The sequence below is a fragment of the Centrocercus urophasianus genome, unplaced genomic scaffold, assembly GCF_019232065.1.
Source record: "Centrocercus urophasianus isolate 14NV4802_14NV808 unplaced genomic scaffold, USGS_Curo_1.0 seq_73, whole genome shotgun sequence".
Taxonomy (NCBI): Eukaryota; Metazoa; Chordata; class Aves; order Galliformes; family Phasianidae; genus Centrocercus; species Centrocercus urophasianus.
Window position 1 is genome coordinate 9,916,908 of NW_024885344.1, and position 23,751 is coordinate 9,940,658.

General features: G+C 43.9%; 1 protein-coding gene across 1 annotated transcript in view; it reads left to right on the plus strand.

Moving 5' to 3' along the window:
- TMTC1 (transmembrane O-mannosyltransferase targeting cadherins 1) overlaps window positions 1-23,751 on the plus strand; it is a 152,084-nt gene that overhangs the window by 96,494 nt on the left and 31,839 nt on the right. Inside the window, exons 10-11 of the mRNA XM_042838013.1 lie at window positions 4,973-5,137; window positions 13,000-13,113. Coding sequence (XP_042693947.1) covers window positions 4,973-5,137; window positions 13,000-13,113 — 279 coding nt within the window. The remainder of the gene's footprint in view (window positions 1-4,972; window positions 5,138-12,999; window positions 13,114-23,751) is intronic.

The following is a 23,751-nucleotide window of genomic DNA, read 5'->3' on the forward strand; positions in this document are numbered from 1 at the left end:
CTTATCACTTCACTTCATGCAGGTGGAACGATATTAACAAACCACAGAAACTACAGATGAAAATCTGTCATTGCATAACTCCCTGCATGCAGTCTGCCAGAAACGTGTAAATGGCGCACAGTGTTTGCCAACCAAGTGCAGTTCTGCTCTCACTGTAAAACACGACCCCACTGAGGTGTCACTGGTACTGTAGGAGTCCAAAACATGAGGCTGGTGGGTCTGTGTGCCAAGCAAGAATCCCTTGTGCAAGCCCTCACGTAGTGGTAGTGACATTCTGAAGCTGCTCGTTCCCCCATTGTAAGGGTTCTCATTGTGAGCCCGAGCAAAAACTGTTACCACGTTACCTGTTCCTTAGGTTCTGCTTCACATCTGACCCAGGGCTAAGCTGTCACAGACTTTTCACAGTGGGGAAGGTTGCTGTAGCAAGCTGTTGCCTATCCTACAGAAGAAGAAGGAAAAAAAAAAAAAAGATTAGCAGTTTTACTATAATCCAGTGGAAAATGGACTTAAAAAATAATAGTAGTTTGGGGATTTGGCTTGTTTTCCATTATTTTGCTTTGGCTACAAAATATGTTAGAAAAATGCTTGAATGACAGGGGAGGCCAATGCCAGGCAAAAGCCTTATAAGAGAACACTGGCTCTCTCTCTCAATGGGAAATGCTACAGCTAATGCAAAAATAAATCATACAACCATAGGTACATGTGAAGGTGACTATGAAGATGCTTAGAATTTAGTACTTAAGTGTATTAATTTTTTCAGGTGGGAAATAGGTCTTTGATAGATGCTTTTTCATTTTTTTTTCTTTAAATGCATGTGAGTAAAGTCTGATTTCCCACTGAGCTAATTTTTGATACGGAATCAAGTCCCCTGACACTCAGAAGAAAAGCTGGTGTATTTGTGCTTTGTGTGCTTGTAGGTGATTGCAGTGTCATGGCAGCATTAACCATAGAATCACAGAATGGGCTGGGTTGGAAGGGACTTTAAATATCATCAAGTTCCAACCCTCTGCCATGAGCAAGGTTGTCACTCTCCAGATTAGGCTGCCCAGGGGCCCAAACCATGCAGGAAGTGTCTCAGAGTCACTTATCAAGTTACCTAAAGTAGATGAGTGCAGTGTCACCATACGTGGTCTTTTAGCCACCTCCGCCTGGACTGCTGCCCATTGCTAAAACCCTCACAATGAGTGCTCCTGGGCTGCTCAGATCCAGCAGCCATTAGGCCGTATTGCTGTGCTGCAGCTCTGCCATAGCAAGCTTGGTGCTCTTCTGTTGCCAAACGTTATGTCTCTATATGAAAGCTAATTTCAATACCAGGATTTTTTAGTCTGTTGTGAAAGAAGTGGGTTGTAGAGTAAGAGGAAGTCTACATTTGTGGAGAAATGAAGCAGCAGTATTTTTTTTCCTATTTATTTATTTATTTTTTTATTTTTATTTTGAGGGATGCTGATATGGATGGTTTTTTGTTTGGAGTGGTTCAGTGGATGTGGAGGAGAAGGGTCTGGTTTTGCTGTGATTTCACCATCATGATTTGATCTTAAGTTAGAAAGGTAAAGAGAGGTGCAAAAAAAGTAAAGGATCATAGAATGAATCTTGGAATGGTTTGGGTTAGAAGGGGCCTAAAAGTCCATCCAGCCCCAAGGGCTGCCACACAGCAGCTCAGGCTGCCCAGAGTCCCATCCCGCTTGGCCCTGAGTACCTCCAGGGATGGGGCACCCACAGTTTCTCAGGGCAACTGTGCCAGGGCCTCACCACCCTCTCCGTGTAAAATTTCCCCCTGACATCTAATATAAATCTCTCCCTCTTTTAGATTAAAATCATTCCCCCTTGTCCTTTAACCACCTACCCATGAAAAAAGTTAATTCCTCTCCTGTTTATAAGCTCTAAGTATTGGAACACTGCAATGATATCTCCCCTGACCCTTTTCCAGACTGAGAAGACCAGCTCTCTCAGCCTGTCTTTATAGGAGATGTGCTTCAGCCCTTTGATCATCTCCATGGCCCTCCTCTGGACCCACTCCAACAGCTCCATGTCCCCCTTGTGCTGGGGGCCCCAGTTCTGGACACAGTACTGTGGCTGGGGCCTCAGAGGGCAGAGCAGGGGGAGACAATCCCCTCCTTCACCCTGCTTGCCACCTCTCTTTTGATGTAGCCCAAGATACTGTTGGATAATAGGTTTAGAGAGGTTGCAGACAGTTTTTTTGCGTACTATTTTTGGCACAGAAATCACAAATGCACCTGCTTTCCTGGCAGCAAGGACATGTGAGTGCTTTATAGTCCTTGCTCTGCAAAACCTTTTAGCCAGGACATTTCCAACCACTCTCAGCCACAGGTTGGGACTGAAAAATAGATGTAATAGGAAAAACTGTGCAGAGATGCAGCTCTGCTGACTTGCACTGAAGGGTCCTTGGCAAAGCAACGAAGTAGATCTTCCCCACCCTTCCCCTGTTGATTTGAGACAGGGAATTGTCTGAAGTTTAAAGACAAACTTACCAGATTCACACTTTCTGATCCTTTCCCTTTTCCCTTTTGTTGAATATGTGTGCATTTTATAATACAGATACATTAACTTTAGACTAATTAGACTGTAATTGTGGCACAACTACAGCCCTGTCCTAACTTCACTGGAGCAGTTCTGCAGTTTTGGGTTCCTATGATTTGGCTCCATGATTGCCTTCTGGCAGCCACTTGGGAAACCATTCCCCTCACTGTCCATACTGAATCCTTGCTGAATGTGGAAGAAGAGACTGGAAAGGGCTGCCCAGGGAGGTGATGGAGTCACTGTCCCTGGAGGTGTTCATGAACCGCATGGATGTGGCACTGAGGGATGTGGTCGGTGGGCACAGTGGTGTTGGATTGGGCTTGGACTAGATGATCTTAGTGGTCTTTTGCTACCTTAATGATTCTGTGATTCTATGATTGCCTTTGGGTTACTGACTGTTAGTCTCTAAGAGAGCCCTGAAAAGCACAGAGACAAATCACAGCTAAGATGGATCCTTACCCTCTCCTCTCTGCAGCCTCAGTGTGCAGCTGTCACAGATGCTGGAAAATCTCCCTTGGACGGGAAGCAGCAGCCTTGCAGTGCCTGTGCAGCCACAGTGCAGAGCTGGCCGTGCTGCCGGGGCCAACATCACTAGCAGCTAGGGCAGGGTTTGATAGAAATACCAAGACATTGACGTTTGCATATTTTATTTTCTGGAAGCATTCACCATTCTGTTTGAAAAGGCCCGTTCTCAAAAACGTGAAGGTGTAGGGAATGTCTTTTGAAAACAGCTTTGTGCTAAAGCAATTAAGTAACGTTTATGTCAGATAATTGATTTCAAGGGAAGGATTAAATTGCTAAAAGGCTAAATAACAGAATGAAAACAATCTGCAGGTTTTCGAGGCATTTCTCATTGGGAGGGGAGGGCTTATTACTGAGATTAGCTTTTCAGAGTTGTAAAGGAAGGTTCAGCAGCTATAAAGGCTGGGTTGTTTGGCACCAGCATCTCGGTTTGTGGCTCTAAGTGTCTGCTTGCAATTAATGTAGGTGCAATAAACATATGTGTGCAAAAGAGTTTGTGGAAAAAAAAACCAGAGTGAGTGCTGTAAGAAATGTGTTTCAGCCAAATGCAAGTGTAGTTAAGTGAAAATAAATATTGACAAACGCATCTGAGAAATGGGAAAACTCTAACCTAATGCCAAAGTTCAGAACGATCTCTGGAACTGATGTTTTTTCTGTATTTGTCTCCTATGTCTGTGCCTCTCTCAGCGCCCTACATGACACTAATACCCTGCCAGAGGCGGCACCTGGTGCAGATCAGTACACAGCAGGGGTGGCAACTTCTGATCAGCATATAAAAGCTTCCTCAGTAAGAATGATTGTCCCTCTCTGGATAGCATTTTAGCACTATCCTCATCCTTTCATGGGGCAGAGAAACTGCGGGGTAACATGTTCGCAGTTCCTCAAAGATGGGGCATTTTTCTGTTTTCCAGATAGCCTTACACTGTATCGCATACTTATTTGCAATGTTACCTCTGTCCAGGGAGTTATGTTTCTAGTTTTTCTTCCCTTGTAGCAGTCTCACTGGGACTCCTCTCTAGGTAGAGTCCACATAGTGATATAGTCACAGTGCGTCCATTATCCCCAAGTGTTGTTTCAGTTCCTTCTGCTCCCTCTTTTGTTTGGGGAGAGCTGCCAGGGCTAAGATAGACTTTAAGTCTGAAGCTAAATTTTTATCTAGTGAGAGCTGTGGCTCAATGTGTAGTATTTTGGGTTAAATAGTTACAGATAAGCTAATGAAGTGCCTCAGGCAATAGCAATTGAAGTTCCCTCGTAAAAACGCTGAGCAAAATTAGCGGTGTGCTAAGTACAGCAACTCAAAGCCCTGAATTTCCAGCTCGGAGGGAGTCACTGGAAGGATGGGCAACATCTGCATGAAGTAATTAATAATTACTGACTTAGTTTAAAGCTATACAGGAGCAAACCTCCGTTCAAAACGTGATTCCCTCCAGCACCTTTTGGAGAGGCCTCTGACCCCCCTCCAGCTGTGCCTTACTCCTCTCCGGGTTCCACGCTGCGCAGACCGGCACTAATAGCAACCACCACTGGGGCTGTTTGCTCGAGCCTTCATTGTGCCGTAATGCTTTTCCCTTTGGTAGCACTCAGTATTACTGTTATTACACGATGCTTTGCTAGCTTGCTGTTGGGAAAGGCAGCTGCCTTGCACAGAGTGGTGCAGGCTACCATTACGCTGTGTGGGATTATGCACGCTACTATACTTCTGGCATCTGGGTCTGTCATTTAGATTAATTTGGAAATTATACAGTGACTTGAGAAAAAATGCTGCTGAATTCGTGTTTGTTATCTTGGACAATATAATTAGTTAAAAAAAACAACAGTAACTGTGTAAGAAATGCGATACTGAATGGTGTTGCATGTAAACTGGAGTACTACAATGTAACTGTACCTTTTCCATTTTTCACTTTTTTTCCAGTATGGGGTACTGCATCCTTTTTGTCCATGGTCTGAAAAAGCTGACTACGTGGTTAAATAAGTGGCGAATTACTGTTCTGACTCTCTTTGCTTTACTGCTGCTGCTGTTCTCTTGGAAGACCGTGAAACAGAATGAAATCTGGCTCTCCAGAGAGTCCCTGTTCAGGTATGGGCAGCCATGGGAGAATACTTGTGTTTTCATATTGTTTAAAATAAGTTGTGCCTGTTTGCTACGTGGAATAAACGGTTTGCTATGTCACAAGGACTAGTCCAGCTATTAATGCAGTGGTGCAATTAACATTTTGATTATTATACATAAAAAAAAAGTTACCACCACCACCTACTTTCTGTTTTCTGACAGCTGTGCAAAAACTGGTGTCAGCACTTTATGTGCATATACACAAACTTTTGTTCTGGCAATAGCATTTTTAAGACACTGTTTTTAAATAACTTCAGTGCTGTAGATTTAGCAATAACGTAATGCTTTCCTTTTTAAAGAGATAGCAGAATTTTGTTGCAGCCCTACAAAACACCATAGAAACGCTATTGAATATATTGAATTTTCTTTAGCAATATTCTTAATGACAAAAATGAAATGCAACAAAGTGCCAAGCTTAATGTACCATATTTCATTTTATTTGATTACTCTTTGCCAAACAGTTCTCTTTATAACCTCATTTATGTATTTTTCTGCATCAGAGCAGACTGTTTCATTTTGTGTTTTGCTAGAAAATGTATTGCATTTGCCTCCAGCTGCTTTCAGCAGTTGTCTAATTGTGAGGTAATTGTAGAAACACAGGTGATTTGCACACTGGTTGCTTAGCTTTATTTTCTAACTTATTGGCCAGAGCAAAGTTTAATTTACTCGGCACTGAAGAGTATGAAATCACTTTTTATGTGTACCTTTCAGACTTCAGGAGACACTCTTGAAGTGGTTGGAGCTCTGTTAGTGGAATTTTGTTTTAAATGTAGAGTAGGGCTTTCTTTACTCCAACACAGTTCGTTGCCTGTCTCTCTAAACCTCTGTTTGCTGTTCAGACAGCAGCAGCCATGGTGACCAGTCTGGGCTCTCACAGCTCTGTGTTAATTGTGGTTCCAGTCCAAGCCTTCAAGTTGATGGTGGCCACTTGCAGGAAAGCCAGACAGCTTCCCAAATTGGATGACTCTCTTGTTGAAAGGGGGGGGGAAGATGGCAATTCCATATGTTGTGCATTAGGCATCACCTGTGTATCATTGCATACTGCTGTGGTCACCTGTGTTTAAGAGAGAAGAAGTCAAACCAGAGTGGATGAGAGGAAGGTATCTCTCACTCCTCTCTTCCAGGAGAACCCCTCTTGGGATGATTCAGTGTGCCAGAGGGTCTATCACAAAAGAGACATAACCCATAGTTACTTCGGCTTAGTTGGATGCAAATAGAATCATAGAATCATTGAGGTTGGAAAAGACCACTAAGACCATCTAGTGCAACTGTCAGTCCATCACCACCGTGCCCACTAACCACTTCCCTCAGTGCCACATCTACACTTGAAATAGACCTGTATCTATCCTGCCTCTATTCAAAGCAAGGTGGCCTTCCACAAACCAGATCAAATTCAGAAGCCATAGAACTGTTAGTGCAGCACTGAGCCAGAGCTTGGACACAGTGCCCCAAGGTAAGGCTTTGCATTATGCTGGAGTAGGTAGGACACTTAGTGGCTTGGGTTAGGCTGGCCAGCTTGGGACTTTTGGGGACAAGTCCAGGAAAGATATCTGCCCTTGGCTTTTGAGAAGAAGGCAAGAGTGTTGGTGTGCTCATGTTGGGTTACCTGGTATTGCCTCAAGAAGCAATTGGCAGCAGATGCCTATAGAAGCAATTTAAGAACCAGACAAGCAGCAGTGATGCTTCTCTCAGTCTTTTCCTAGCTTGCACTGATCTCCAGTTTAAAGACTTCCTGAGTCAGGATTCATTTTCTCTTTTTTTTTTTTTTTTCCGCTTAGCAGCTGCTGATGGATCTTTCTTCCATTAATGTCTCTGGCTGCTTTTTCAAATTTATTTATAGTTTTGGCTTCCACAGCATCCTGTGCACTGGGCTCCATCATTAAATTACACAGTGTGCAACAAAACGACTTCCTTTTCGTGTGTCATGAATGTTCTGCCTGATCATCTTTCTTGCTTTCCACTAGTCCTGGTGTTTTGAGTGAGTAGGGAGCAACCCATCAACTGATCACTTTTCATGTGCCTTTCGTGCCTGTACAACCCAGCCTTTTCCCAGAGCTGTTATGCTTCCATATTGGTGGTTTCTGATCCCTCTTGTCACTATTTTTAGGTGTTTTCCAATTCTAACCTATCCTTTTGAGATGGAGACCAGAACAACATACTCCACTCAGATTTGCAGCTCAGTACTATTGGGCTGTTTTCTGGTTGTTGTTCTCTATTCCTTTCCTATTAATGTCTAATCTGTCCATACAAGCTCCAGGATACCTGTTATGAGTGGAAATGTCTGACGTGTAGACACCAATCTAAAACTTGTGCCTGTAACAGAATTCCATTTCATTTGCCACTTTCTTGCTCAGTCTTCAATACTGCGAGATTCTTCTGCAACATTTTTTAGTTAGCTTTAATTCCTGCGATGTGATTCATGTTGTCATTTGTAAATGTGCTGTCTCCCTGTTTGATCCCATATTCAGATCTTTTGTGAACACATGAAGTGGCCTAAGTGCCAGTGCATGGCTATTGGAACCCTGCTTGTAGTCTTCTCCATTTAGGAAAACTTTTCACCTACCTGTTCTCTTGCTGTATTTCAAGCAGACAGTGATTCACAAGGGGACCTTCCATCTTATTCCATGATGCCTTCAAGAAATGGGAAAACTTCAGCGAGGGATTTTATCAAAAGCCTTTTTGAGCATCCAGGTGCACAACATTGAGATGATTGAAACTGACAGGGCTTTCATAAAAGCTTTCAATGGCTTTAGTACCACATGCCTGTTGAGTTTATCAAAGAATGACGGATCTGTTCACCTAACTTCTTTCTGCAAAATACAAGGTTAAATTCTTCCCTGTTGGATTGTAGCTATCCAGAAGTTTGCTAGATCTAGTTTTATTGCTGTTTCTCCTAATTACTTGAACATGTAATCAGTCTTGCTGCTCTGTCACTCCCCATATCCTTTGGGTGGAGGCAACTGACATCATGTTCATCATCTCCCATTTCTCCTATATTAAGGCTCATTTAAATGATAGGTTACATACTGCAGCTAATAGCAGCTTCACATTTGATTTCCTTTGGAAAAGTTTTATGCTACCAGGCCCTGTGGATTTTTAGGTGTTCTTGGTGTTGGTTTGTTCTAATGCTTCACTTAGTACCACTTTAGTTTGAGACACTGCTTTGGACTTGCCTCTCTAAGGAAAGGTTGTAGTGTGGGAACATCCTTCAGCTCCCCTTAGTGAGCTCTTCTGTTGTGGCCTTTTCATCTTCAAGCATTACTTTTAGAACCTCCGTCAGATATTTCCCTTAGTGGGAATTTCTTTGGCTGATTTTCTATATCTGATGCATTGCATTCTTAGCTTTGATATCTTTAGCAAGTTTTTCTTTATATCTCTTTTGGTCTGCCTAACTATGGTTTATGTTGAACTGGATAAAGATTATACACTTAACTTTTTTTACCTCTTCAGCTGCAAAGTTTACTTCTTAAATGAGTGTTTTCCATTTCTCATAGCCTTCTTTATTATGCTGTTTAACCAAATTGGCATTCTGTTGGCCTTCAAGATCTTTTTTCATAGATGTTACACGTGTTGGGAGTCTACAATATGGTAGGATAGGAAAGAAATACAACAGTAGAAGACTGGAAGAAGAAGATAATTTCATTATCTAAGGAGCGTAGAGGCTGTACATGGAATGATGTTGAGAGGACTGAAGGCGGGAGAAGTGGATGGAGGCATGTTAGACAGCAATAAATTAGAAAGGATGGAGAAGGAGGAGGAGATAAGGAACAGTAAAGCATTTTGAGAGAAAATAATAAGGAAACAGAGCAAATCTATATATGGGGAAAGGAGACATAAATCAACCTACTTGGTAGTCTGTCTGTGCGTTGAATTTTTTTTTAAAGAAGTATGTGCTGAGAGGATCTTTATTCCCATTCTTAGTTCTCTATTCTTCTTCCTCCACTTGCTGCTTTAATTAATTACTGATTCTTCCCTCCTCTCGTTCTTCCCCTTCACCTCTCCTTTCAATTCCTCCATTTGATTAGATGTGTTTTTTCAGTGTCAGTCTGTCTCATTTCCCTCGGTTCTGTTATACATGCTTTGTCTGCACTTTTTTTTCCCCAGGAGATGCAGATGTATTCTCAGCATGTTATCAGTTTTGTACTTTGCACCCCATCTTTTTTCATTCTCAAGGTTTGCCCTGCTTTGACACAATGCTGCCAGTGTCATCACCATCACCCTCCCTGCTAATGGCTGCCACAACTCTTGGGCTCCAGTACAGGGTCCAAATCTGGAGGAACCAGAAATCCCTCTGAGTCCTCAGTGTGGAAGAGAATGATACCACCTGAGCAGAGGATGCATCTACATATTTGTGCATAAGTGCATAAGCAAGGGCTAAAAGCAAGGGCTAAAAGCAAGGGCTAAAGAGAAGCAAATGACCCATAAGCATAAAAAGTGACTAGATGTATAGATATAGCTATTTGAAGCATAAATTTCTAGAAGCCTCTAATTTGCCTGACTGTGTTAGCAGGTGTACAAGGAGGGCTTGTTTGAGGCTCAGGCTCCAGCCAGAGAGAGCGAAATGAGGGCTGTGGGCTGACCCCTGCATCCGCTGTATCAACCTTCTCAAGGTTGATGAAGCTGTCATGTTTCCTTTTGTTCCTGGAAAGCTTTGCATGCACAGCTCACATTTGTGACAGTGTCTGGAAGTAAGGCTGCAGCCAGTAGAGGAACTATATAAAAGTGGCTCTTTCTTAGTTGGCAGTTCTCCCTCCCTAGTCAGGTCTGCTGACCTCAGTAATGTGCAAAAAAAAACCCAGTCAAAAACAAAGAAAAGAAACAGGAGAAAAATAACCAACCCACCCCAAAGGAGACATTTACTACTGTGTGCTTTTGTTAATTCTGAAAGTCAACTCAGCTAAGAAGAGCAATGTCCCTTGCATTTTGTGCATCTTCTGTAGAATGGTTCGGAGTCCCATGTTGATATCTGTGAAAATCAATACGAGGATATGAGGCCAGGGACAGCAGCTGTTGGGGTCATCCAGGGAACATTTTGCCATAGAGAATCTTTATTGGTGATAATGATTCCCAAAGCAGAACATATCACTTCAGGGTCCCAAGGTTCCTGCTGAGACAGGAGCAGTCTCATTTCCTTGCTAACTGAATGCTTTTCATATGAAAATCACAGAAAATCAATGTATTTTCTGCTCCAAACTTTGCAGAGTGGAACATGCACTGAGGAAAACAATATCATGGGAGACTTTTGCTGGCTAAATGGGGTTTGGGTTTGAGGTTGGAAGTGCCAATGGCATTTTGTTTCTCTGCATTATGACTAACAGGCTGCCTCCTTTCCATGGGGAGGAAGCACTACGTAAGATGGCTTTCCTATTGCTTATTTTCCATTTATGTTATTTAGTGCTGTCGTGGAAATCGGAAAGGAAGGAAATGCTCCTGATGAGTGACATTGAATGTCAGCTGACTTGTTTCTGACTGGCTGGACAGTGGGTCCTTAGGTTTTCAGAAGGGCACATGTGCTGGGTTGGGGAGGAGGGAGACGGGAGAATTTGGAAAAGAAGTTGGAAAAAGAGATTGAAACTGTGAGAGATTGCGGGCTTGCGGGAAGCAGAAATGGAAAGCCATTGTGTTCTGCTTTGTTATTTATACTCCACCCTTTCCCACTTGGCTTTCATTTGTGGACATTATTGTTTCCCCTGTCAGTGAGCAAACAGTGTTCTCAGCTGGTCAAGAATCAGTTAGCAGAAGTGTTTGCCTAAACTCTCCAAAAAATCCACTCTGCCTCCAGCCGGGTGTTTGCTGTGCTGCTGACAGTGCGGAGTCCACAAGCAGTTTGCCTCAGTCATTGCTGTGTGCATTTGCAAAACCAAACACCCCCCTCCCCACCCATGCAAGGAGAATAAATAGGTCAGGGAATGTGAGTGGTGTGATGCAGAAGCCAGCATCATAATGACTCGAACTCAAGCCAGTTTCTGTTTCCTATGTCACCCCCACCCCCAGCAGAATCACGCAGATGAAAGAGCTTTATCGGTGACGTTTTAATAAATGGGACCAGCAGGATTAGTAATAAATTCTATTTAAAGAGAAACAGCCCAGAATTAAAATATTTAAACATATGCATCTTACTGTTAAAACTGTATCTCATTAGAACTGCAGTACTTGTGCATATGTAATATACTTCCCACCATTAACTCGGTGTGCTGTGTTTCAGCGGGGGCTATAACGGAGCCAACAACTCATTGCACATAGCTCTGAGATGGTAACAGCTTTGAGTCTGCGACTCTGCCTGTAACGCTGTCACTGATGTAATTCAACCCTCTCTGTATAAGAATTAATATTCCGGTAATGCCCAGAGGTTGTAAGTGTGTAGTTAATAGCTCCCAAGGCCAATGGAAATTAACACAGCCATAGCAGTCACACATTACTTGCTGCTGGTGCAGTATATCTTTGTGAAAACTAATATAGAAAATCATTCTCTTAAGAATAGCATCAATTAACTGATTTAATTCAGCGATTAGTCACAAAATGTCTTATTCCTGTAGTGCTCCCAGTAAGTAATTTGGAAGTACCTGATGATTAGGAAGCCAACTGCAAGGTCTATTTTTGATTTCTGTAGGCAAACTGTGGCTGTGTTGCGCTGAACTCCGTAAGGCAGCTGTGGGCGAAGCTTTGGAAGCTCTCACAAGAAGGCATTAGTGACACGTGATGCCACTGGCTGCAGATAACCAAAAAGGCAGCAGTTTTGCCACTAAGATTCTCCAGAGTGTCATTTAAAATGAAATTCCTAGCAGAGGGCTTGGGCGCCTGTGGGTGCCTGCTCCCCGCTGTAGAACCTGTTTGCAACTTCAACTTTTCATGGTTAACTTCTCTGCCCACCCTGGTTAAACAGCAGAGACATTGTAAGCAGGGTAAGGCTTGGAATGACTTTACTGTTGAGTTTCTTACCTGGAGTAGGAAGCATAGAGCTGATGGGGAGGAAGGAAGACAGCAGCTGGCAGGGATCTGCTTGTGAGTGAGAAACAGTGTTTTTTCTGCTTTTACATGAACAGTTTAATCCACTTTTATTTCCCATTACCTCAGAGAGTCCCTATTTATGTGCTGGAAAAAATTTCCCTGTTAAACAGCATTCCGACTTCTCTGGGTTCTTGCAGGGGAAATGTTTCCATGGTGTACGTGCTCTTGAGATTTCTTTCTAACTATAACCTCGAAGCAGCATTTCCTCCAGCTGTGCAAGGTGTACCTTGTTTGTGTGCTGTCAGTTAAGTAAATAAGCACATGCCTGCTCTTCTCCTTTTGTCTTTGCACCCTCATTATTAATTCCAAACATTCAGTCCAATCTGCATAGCAAGGAGGATGAAGGGGAGGGCTGGGTTGGCTGTGCGGTCACACATCCATGGTCATATGTTATAATGTGAGAGAATATTACTTGCCAGCTCAGGGCAAGAGTCCTTTTAGCCCTCCCCTCCTGGTCCCACTCTGCTCAGTGCTGTGCTGCGTATAAATGTGTGCTGGCTGGGTGCTCAGAGTGTGCTGTGAATCCCCTCTAGTGGCTGATGCCTATGGAAAGCATACTTCTTTCTGGTGCCTGCAGCTGACAGATTGAAATCAAGGTTTTCATAAGGTGCCTTCGTGACACTCCAGTTTAAGCAGGGCTGGAGATGAGGGAGCCTGTTACAGCTGTATTACAGAAAGTACTGCGTGCTTTCCCGCTGAATATTAGGCTTTTTAGAGTCTTTCAATTTAACACATTGTATTTCAAATTACCACAGTGTATCACCACAGGGAAGGTTGCCATGCTGATGCTTACGCCATACTGCTTCTGTTCCTCTTCGCAGCTCAGGAGTGAGGACTCTACCCCACAACGCCAAGGTGCACTACAACTATGCCAATTTTCTGAAAGACCAAGGCCGTAATGTGGAAGCGATCTACCACTACAAAACTGCTCTCAAGTAAGTTCCCTGAAGCCCCAGCTAGGCTCGCACTGTGTGGTGCAGCCCACCTGTAGCGCATCCCTTCCTGCCAAGGGCTGCCTGCTCCTCACCCCCCAGCTCCTTCCCTGGGGACAGCTCAGTTTTCAGAGGTTAGGAAAGTTCTTTGGCTCAATGTTGCGTGTGTCATTAAAAGAGGGAGCCTGGCTTCCCTCCAGTTCCGTGTGTGTTTGTGTGTATACTTCAATATGAGATATAAATGTTACCATAGCTACACATTGAGCAATGAGGTGTCACTTACTTGGCTGAATGTGTGCTGGTAAGCAGGAGGTAGTTGTCATAAATGCATTTTCAGGTTCCTGGGCCATTTATCTTAGTAAATTGTTAATGGTGCATGCCTGGAAAATGCCACTGCTGTAGCCATCTGAAGTAAGCAATAATAATAGTACTTACGGCTTGTATTGAGGCTACTGTCTGCAAAGCTTTGCATGAACACTAAACTAATTGGTGCTGACAATGCTCCTGTGCAGTAGCAGGTAAATATAATTACCACAGTTCTGCAAAAGGGGAGGCTGAAGCAGGAAGGTGAACTGTCTTGCTTATAGATGCATGGTAAATCTGGGCCAAGGGCATGGCTTAATATGCAGGATCACCTGACCCAGACTGTGCACATAGTAGATCCTGGGTGATACATCTCCTGACCCCACATGGAACAGGGGCAGCTCCCTGCATGCAGTGTTCCTCCATTTGCTGCCCCACAGTGGATGCTTGCCCAGGACTTTGGATGCTCCCTGCTGCCCTCCAGTCCTGAGAGAAGGGACTAACCCTGTAGAAAGGTGTGCAGGTAAAATGGGAGTGGCAAGGGAGAGCCAGCATATAGGGTGCAGACAGTGCTGCCAGGAAAAAAGGCACGTGTGGAAAGGGCAGACAACATGAGGAGTGGCTCTAGTGGCAAAAACAGAGCTCAGCACAAAAGGGCATGTCAGGAGGTGCAAGAAATATTCTTTCCTGACATGTGGTGTGGGAGGAAACTCCTATGTTTTATCTTCTTGCCAACTGACAGGGTTATGCCAGAGAATCTCAAGGGCTCTTATCCCACCCATGAGCTGGGAGGGCAGGATGGTATTTTGTCAGTAAGGATTGAGTTAAACTAGGTGAAGGTGATTTTTAGATTTTGTGTACCTTTTCTCTTTTACCATGCTCAGGATTTAGGAAGTCATTTAGAAAAGCCGCCATCCTATTTTTCAACATTTCCAGGAATGGAAAATCCAGTACAGCCATCAATAAGTTGGACTGAAGGTTAATTACCCTGGCTGTTGAAAATGTCCTCCTTTATTTTTAGTCTGTTTTGTTTAACGTCAGCTTCCTGTTCATTGTATTTGTTTACACCTTTAAATGCCACACTGAAGAGCTCATTATCAGAAGACAGTTTTCTATACAGTGATCAGTTTCTCCTCTAATCTGCTGCTGGATACAATTGATGAATGTATGTAGCTTGCTCTGAAAGTACTGCCTCCTATTTATTTCCCTGGAAACGACAACAGCTACAAAGAGCGCAATAACACTGTTTGATAGAGCAAATTGTCAGCTACAAAGCACTATTTTTCAACATAGTCACCACCATTAACTATGCATTTTCACCAGCCTGCATACTGTGTTTGTAAAAATCTGTATGGCCATCTGGAACATGGCTTGTCTTTCACCTTGCTGTCACCACTGCTGGAATGCGCCATCCACCACCTCACTATGCTCACATCTACTGTTTGGTCTTTGTAAACATTCATCAAATGTCAGTGAATGTAAATGGCTGACATTTTTTCTGTGTGGAGGAATCCATTTCCACACTTTCACTTCACGTGTACTTCTATGTCAGATGCCATTTTGTCACTCTCCCTCTGCTGCCATGTGTCACATGGCAACAAAATCAAATAGGGCAACAAAATCAAATAGGCCAACATAATCAAATAGGAGGCATTACTTTCGGAGCAGCCCTCCTAGATGCTGTCATTTTCACTGTTATGCAAGTTTTTGTGATCACTAATAATTCCCATAGCTCTTCTCCAGGCTCTCTCCAATTTACCAGAAAAGGCCACTGAAAGAAAGGAGAGGGACTAACAAATATATTGCAAACCCCCCATAGAGTGTGGAGCGTAACATCACTCACTGCTTTCTGCTCCTACTGACATCACCTCTGCCTGTGTAAATGGGATTTACTGGCAAAACATTTTTTTCTCCTCTGACTCAGCAGCACTCATTTATTATAACGCTGTCTTCTGCTCAGCAGTATTTCAGTTATAAGAGATTCTAATTTCAAACGTTTCCTCAATGGCATTAGATGGCACAGATTGTGCTGCTCGTATTGTTTATAGAGCATCCAAGGCCTGGTCAGGGCTCAAGTCCACATGGAAGCATTTCCCAGGTACCCAGTGTCTCAGTGGCTCTGGCTCGTGCTCTGATTGCTTCAGTTATTTTGGTATTAGTTCACATTTCTGAAAAGCCATTCTCTGCCCCCACTTTGCATGCTCACTATCTGTCCTCACAAGGCCTGCACTGCATGCACGCCAGGAGTCACTGGGGAGCTGCACTCCTTACTTCCACCACCTCAGCAATCTGCACTTAGAGTGGCGGATTTGTGAGGGATCTGGAGCACAGGCCTTATAGGGAGGAGCTGAGGGAACTGGGATTGTTCTGTCCGCAGAAGAGGAGGCAGGGAAGGGGTTGGCCTCTTCCCATACGTAACAGCAATAGGATGAGGGGGAATGGCCTCAAGTTGTGCCAGAGGAGGTTCAAATTGGATATTAGGAAAAAATTCTCCAAAAGAGTGGTGGTGCACTGGAACAGGCTGCCCGGGGAAATGCTGGAGTCACTGTCCCTGGAGGTATCCAAGAAACATGGATGTGGCACTGAGTGACATGGTTAGTAGGCATGGTGGTAGGTGGACAATTGGACTAGATGATCTTAGTGGGCTTTTCCAACCTTTATGATTCTATGATTCAGTGATTCACTTAAACGTTCCTTATTTTTACTCTCTCACTCAAGCCCTGTTGCTGAGTTTTTGAGGCTGTACAGTAAGCAATAGTGTGATGTAATTAAAAAGAGTTATATATTTGCCTGTGGAGAATAACATTCCATGTTTTCCCCTCCGACATTCCCATCTGAAATGTGGAGGCCTCACAGAGGTGGCTGGGTACCTATGCTATTGGCTACAATGGAGAGATGGAGAATGGGATGGATATGGGATATATAACGTGATGGTGGATATTCTAGATAGGTGTTGCAGAATAGCACAGTTTTCATGTTCACGTTGTTTTATGCATCCTCACAGACTCCAGCTTTGCAAATCACTGCCCCTGGTTGTAGACCAATTCTCTACAATTAGAAAGAAGGAAATTAGTAGTTATACTGCCCTTCTGATGATTCAGAATATTTTTGGCTACTGGCCTGACCTGAAAATGGACAAGAAGCTGGGAAGCTGAGGCAGCACTCAGAATCACAGAATGGTTTGGGTTGAAAGGGACCTTAAAGCCCTTGCCATATTCCAATCCCCCTGTCATGGGCAGGGACACCTTCCACTAGATAAGACTGCCCAGGACCCAGTCCAACCTGGCCTTGAACGTTAACAACACCAACTTCTGTGACATTCCCCCAGGTGCCCCTCACTATGTGTTTGGTCTCCAGGTGAGTTCAGATTAACACTCTCCATATGACATAAAATACAGATTTAGTCAAGGGGTTTAGCAATCCAGCTGCAGCTCTGTCAGAAGGATGGGAGATGAATATATCACGTCTGCCTAGTGTGATGAGGAGCAGTGGGCATATTAATAGGGAATTAATAAGGAAAACAGAGTCAGTAGGGAAGCAGACTGCTGCTACCACCACCCTGCAGCTTCTGGGAGGTAGGAGAGAGAGCAGCACTGCTGTAGCAGCTCTCTCTGAAGCACGTGGCTGATGGCTCATTAATCATTCCAGCTCCCTCCCAAAGCTTGTGCCAAACTGCAGTGTAGGTTTGCCTGATCTCTGGTGAGTGAGTTTAACTGTTTGCTAAACAAAAGTGATCTTGTCAGTCCATGCTTGGCTCTTTTAACTGCTTGCAATTACCATTCCACCAACGCAACAATGCGTTTCCATTTGCTGCTTCTCTGCCAGAAGTGTCAGCTGCCATGTCACTGTTTAGTGAAAGTGACCTATTGCTCCTGTGGTGTAGGCAGGTGGTGTAGCTATGGCTGTGTGAAAAGATGTTGACGTGCACATAGTTTACGTACGGAAATAATAGCTTTTGGGACTAAATCCCAGGAAACTCAACCCCATTCCTACTTTTGAAGGCATTTGTAGGCAGGATCCTCCACTGCCATGTGTTGGTTTATCTCTTCAGCTAAATCATGGAGCAGAAGAACGTGTTTTCTCTGACACTGAAATTGCAGGGCAGGTTTCTAAGGCCAACTCCATAACTGATACCATCAGCCAGCTCCTGAACGCTGCTTGTGTTTCAGACTCTTTGCAGGTGGCCCCTCAAAAGGCTTACCCCAGCCAACTAGCTAGTGATGCAGTATCCTGATGGAGCCTGATTTAGGTAATTAGTGCAATCCAATTATGCTGCCCAAGAGTGAAGGGAATGAAAACTGAGATGATATGCAGAAATAGAGAACAGCAGCATAATTTGAATTGGAGAGAAGGAGAATGAAAGGGGAAAAAAAAAAAAAAAGTTCTATGTATATGGGAAAAGCTCCACCTGTAAGTCAGGTTGAGGAAAAGCAAATGGAGGCATAACCCTTTGGAGCTGCAAAATGAGTTATCCATAATGCAGATTTTATCAACAGCTGGCATTCTGCGTTTGTAGCAATGGCTTACAAAGCTTTTAGCTTACCTTCAGTGAAACAATAAAAACACACTGCTGGGTTTCATTGCTTTGGTGGTTTGCCTGACATATGGTAGTGACCCCAGGAGATGTTTGTGCTTTGCTTCTGCAAAAAGTGAAGACCAGAAGCGTTCTGCCTGAGATGGAATTGACCATGGCTACTCTGAAAGCCAGCCTGAAAATTCTTGGTGCTGTTGTTAGGAATTCTGGAGACCTCCCGTAGCTGGAGATTAAAAAGTTTTACATAAAATAAAGTGCAAATGTAAAATTTCACTTTCATTTGCATTTTCTGTGACTGAGTGTACAAGGCTGTGCAACCTTATGCTAGTATGAGGAATATCTGTGATGTGCTAATGAAGATATTTTTGTTGTTGTTGATAGCTAACAAGCATTTGTCCTGCTTCTCTAATGGCCTCATTTGCTTGATGTTGCTTGAGACTTTATCACTCCTCAGAAACTCATATGAACTGACATAGCCAAAAAGCTTAAAACCAGTCTGACCAGCATTTCTTTTGTCTTTAATAACTCTTCAAACAACAAAGGGAGGAGAGAAAGAATCACTCTCCATGCTACTTTTGAGCTCATTCAAAATCTAATTCCCAAAGCAGCTCCATTTTACAGTCTGCATTTCCACAGCCAGCATCTCAGAGTACACTTTGTAGGCATGCTGTGTTTGCTGCCAGGGTCCTGCTTCCCATGGATCTCTTATCAATGTGAGCAGCAGCAGGTGGTGCTGAAGGAAGTAATAATGGTAATAATAATTTGATGGTATGCAAACTACATCACTGTGTCTGGCAAAAAGTTGACACCTGAAATTTTACATTTGCACTTTCAGACATAAAAGCACATAGGTTTGCCCTTAATAAAATATCAGTACAATAATGAGTTTAATAGTGCAGGAAAAAGAGCTATGTGTGATTGAAGTCAGGTACTGTGATCATCAAATGGTACAAAATGGTAGCAGCAACAGAATTATTTCTATCAAAAGATGAAAGTTGCAGAAATGAATTGAGGTTGGGGCAGCTGAGAAAGGAAAAGTGCTGGAAAGAAAGATAAAAAGTGTGTGTGGAGAAAGACAGACTGATCTGTCTCTCCTCGCATCAGGCATTCCTAGGGCAACCTGGACCTGCCTTTCGGGCTACTGCTCAAGGGAGGCAAGTGCTCATTGTGAACTGTCTCTTACCACCAGTATAATATCTGATGGTGCAAAGTCCTGCAGAATGTATTCACTGTATAGGTAATCCTGTGAGTTTTGTACATCAGTGTCCCAGTGTATGTGTGGACAATATACATGCTTTTGCATATCTGTGCATGGACATGACCATCAGCAGGCTCATTGCCACACGTTTCCTTTGTGCTTCTGGCCAAACAGAGTGAGGGGATGGGGGATCAGCCTGCTGTCAGCAGATGAGTGCAGAAACCCCCATTCTCCCTGGTGGGACTCTTCAGAAAAGGGGGTTGCAAGGCAGCAAGCAGGAATCCTCAGGCTGGCTCTCTTTCTGGCTCAGCCCTGAGGGAAGGGAGACTGCTGGGCCAGGAGGCAGAGCAGACAATAGGAAAGTACTTGGGCAGACTGTCTTTTGAGAACTTGCAAATAATGGAGTTAAGGGCACTGTTTGCAGCAGGGAAACTGGGAAGGCTGGTTTGTGGCAAGGGAAGCATCATGAGATCCTGACTAGATGCAAGAGGAGGAAGCAATGTGAGTACTGTTGGAAATATCCAAGTAATTTTGTCAGGACGGTATCTCTGATAAAAGCAAAATTTATTCGCGATTGCAATGGCGGGCGTCCCACAAGTAGGAGCGCGCCTATGGACACAACATGACAGCCTTTATACCCTGTTTTCTCCCCTTTGCCTCCCCCTCCCCTGTTTCCCCAATGGCTGGGTACTCCAGGTTCACAATCTTATCCGAAGAATTTACATTTGCTATTTACTTGTTAATTTATTTGTTATCTGGTGCCAGTCAGTAATCATCCAAGATGTCTCGGTGCTCTCCTTGTCCTATTAATATGGTGTTTTTCTTTAAAGTCATCATCGTTAAACAAAGATCACTGGGGGATGATGTCAGGCCTTCCCAATGTCTCTTCAGGCGCTTCCTCGGGCATGCCATGGCTTGTTCTCTGGTTTGCTCTCATGCAGGATATTCTTGCAGTGTATGTGGCAAAATATACATATATACACCTATACACAGAGTATGCATTCCTGGGAAGGTTCGTCTATACGATAAGTGATGTAAACTTATCAGAGATCTTCCCCAAGTTAAGTAGAGGGACTCCCAAAAAGAACTATGATAGCGGAGATCATAAAATAAAAATAATATTATACAATTCTAATGCAGAAACAACACTTGATTCTCACAGTACTGAAGCCATATCCCTCACTGAGGGAATAAATTGGTGCATAATGCTGCTGGAACGAGTAGAAAAAGAACAAGCTAGGCTGCCTTTTCTCCCCACTCCACTTCAGAAGTAAAACTCTAATGCTATAAGGGAGACTCGGGTTTCTTGCTAAGCTTTCCCCCACGTCTACCCACTGGCTTTTCATATATCTTACATCAGCACTGTCTGGGGTTGTTTAAATTTGGTTAAATTGCACTCTCCATGCAGTAAGAAAACAGTGTTCGTATGGTCCTTGATGCATGCGTGTGCCTTGGAAATGCCTCTCAGTGTCGACTGCAGGTGGCCTTGGATACCATCTGTGATTTATTTCTGGAAAGAATTAAAATACCAGCACCATTTGTTAGCCTGTTTTTACAGGGAGTCAAAAATGTGCAGTGCTGCTTTGCTGTGACTGCCGGAGCTGTGTTTGCTCCCAAAGCATCGGGTGCTCTTCTGACACTTGGATTCCTTAGGTCAGGCCCTTGGAGCAAGCCTTCTGGTTAGGCACTGATGGAACATCTTCACAGAGAGTTAACACAATGCCCTCCTTTAATGGATTTTATAGGCCTGAGACAGGTCACATCCAAGCTGTCAGGAGCATCTTTGTGTAGTATTCTTCTAAATCATGCCTCATCAAGCTGTGCTTTTGGGGTACTGGTGCTCTTGTATGTGCATGTGGTGGCTGTCCTGAAGCGGGACAAACCTGTCGAGTGATTTAATAATAATTGACGATTAAAAGGTTGCCTGGTAATTTGAATCAGAGCATAATGGCCTTTGTAACAGTGCATGAGATGATGGCCAAATTACTTCAGCCACTGTAATTTATTTTTTAACCTGTTTAACACTACTCCATGCCTATTTTGGGGTGTACCCTGTGTTTGCTCAAGTGTTCTGCCTTTTGTTGATGAAATGCTAATCAGGGTGTATTTGCTCAAAACCAGAGTAGTGTAAGTGTGACCGTGAGGCCTCAAGCACAGGCATTACGTGTATCTCTGCACTGGCAGCAATGGAAGCTGGATGTTCCTTCTGGAGTGGGAGCTGAATGGCTCCGCCTCATCATAGGCATCTGCATTCTGAGTCACTTCCTAAGCTGTGGCTTTTGTCATGGGTACAAGCCCTTCTACACTGTAATACAAGGACTTGCTATCTTCTCAATAGCATCTCCTCAGAGAAGAGCTCCCGTCATGTGTGACCATGGCTGTGGAATGTTCCTCATACATGGTGTGTAGCTCGGACTGTTTCCAGGGAAGCGAATGCACTTGATATTGAGGCTAAAAATCTGGAGAAGGGAAAACACTTTCCTAATGAAGCTGCAAAGCTTTTGACTTATTAAGATGAGATATGTTTCCGTTTTTACGTGAACTATGCAGTTTCTACTGTACTTTTTACTTTTTGCAAACAAGAATGTCAAATCCAAGGGCTAATTACTCTTAGTTCCTGCACTGTTTCTTTTCTGCTAGCCAGCTGCCTTTGCCCTTACTGAAACTTTGAGACCACATTTGTCTCAGAGAACAGCCAGATAGCTGTACAGCAGTGGTTATTGCTGTACAAATCATGAGAGATTTGGCTTCTCTGGTCTTTATCAATGGGCAGCAGGAAAATTGGTTCCCAGCAAGTGTCTACTGGGATAGTCTTGAGGCTTTTTGTGAAGCCCTGGTAGGTAAGAGTGAAGTGCTCTCCTCATCATCACGAATTTGACCCTTCAAGCAATGTGGGAAATGCTGGAATGAGGCTGCTCCAGTTTACATCAATGGCTGAGGCAATCCCCAGCCAGTTTAGAGCTAGCATAGAGCGCGCTTTGGGGAGCCACTGGAGATCAAAGCATGACAGAATGATGTGGATTGGAAGGGCCCTCAAAGCCCACCCAGCCCCAATCCCTTGCTGTGTGCAAGGCTGCCACCCAGCAGTTCAGGCTGCCCAGGGCCTCCCATCCAACTGGCCTAAGTTCCTCCAGGGATGGAGCACGAACAGCTTCTCTGTGCCAAGGCCTCACCGCCGTCTGATTAAAGAATTTCTGCCTAATGTCTAATCTAAAGTTGGACAGGTTTAAACAGATGACAGGTGTGATTCTGTCCCATCTGCTTAGGTACAAGGTATGTTGTTCTGTACCCTCATGTAAATGCTTGGTTGAAGAATTTATCCGAACTTGCTGTCTCCTGTTTGCTGTGATGTTGATCTGGTTTCTGTGGGGTCTTTGAAGAAGACTGTACTGTTTACTCTCTCTATAAGGCAGGCATGTCTTGAATTATTAGTCCTTTGCTGGCCTTGAGTGGTTTCTGGGATTTTAAGGACTTACATGGATCCTACATAAATTCTTTATATGAAAGCAGAAGCAGGCAGCCCGATTTGATAACCTTTCATTGGCTCAAATCACAGGAAAGATGTGAGTTTAGCAGGGGGGCTTTTATTTACTTATTTATGTTTAGCTGTGACATTGACATAAAGTCCTTTCTTTCCTCCTCAGCTCTAAATTTCAGCTTCCATCCCCACCCAAGTTTGAAAATTTAATGAAATACTCTTTTAAGTGCTTTTAAGGCTTGGTTTTAAAATGTCATGCTTCTGAATGTGATGTTTTAAAATAAGTGCTGGGGTCAAAGAATACGTGTGGCTTTTATCAGTTTACAGATTATATCCATTCCTCTTGTTTTGATGTCCTGTTGAGTTTTCCCTCGATGATGGAGCATTCTGCAGGCAAGGAAAACAGGGCAGGCTGGCCAGCCAACCTGCCCTTCCTTGAGCCTTGGCTGCCATTCAGCACTTGCTATTTATACCAAGTTGGCATCTGGAGGTCCCAGCTGAGATTGAGGCCCTGTTTTACCCATTTCTGAGCAGAGCTGGGGATTGCCTTCACTGCAGAAAGCTGGTACTCTGAGCAGGGAGGCAGCGATACAGGAAAATGGCATTTGGTTGCTGTTGCTTTAGTGACAAAGCATGAGGATCTATGAGGCAGACTTGTCTAAGGCCATGTGGGAAACCATGGTAGAGATGAGTACCATCTCTCCAAGTATGTTTATAGATGCTTAGTGCTGCTTGTTAGGTGGGCTGGGGGAGCGAAGGCACCTGTGGGGGGACCCTGGCTCTTCAGCAATGGTGAGTGGGACAAACCAATGGGTGTCTGAAATAGCTGTAGGCATTCCACATACCCCCATTGCTAACTGCATGCAGCATCGCTTCTGAAACCAGCTGTCACAGAATCGTAAAATATCCCGAGCTGGAAAGGACCCATAAGGATCAAGTTATGATCTTGGTGTTTCCATCAGGGCCTGAGCTGGTCCACGTAATGCCAGTGAAGGCCCTGGCGGGACCCACAGAACTACTCATGGGGTGGAGCACACCGGTGAGGTTCAGAGATGCTCTGAGAACTGCATGAGCTTAACCCCATGAGGTTAGGATTGCTCCCTGCCTCATTCCTAGCACTGTGTGATG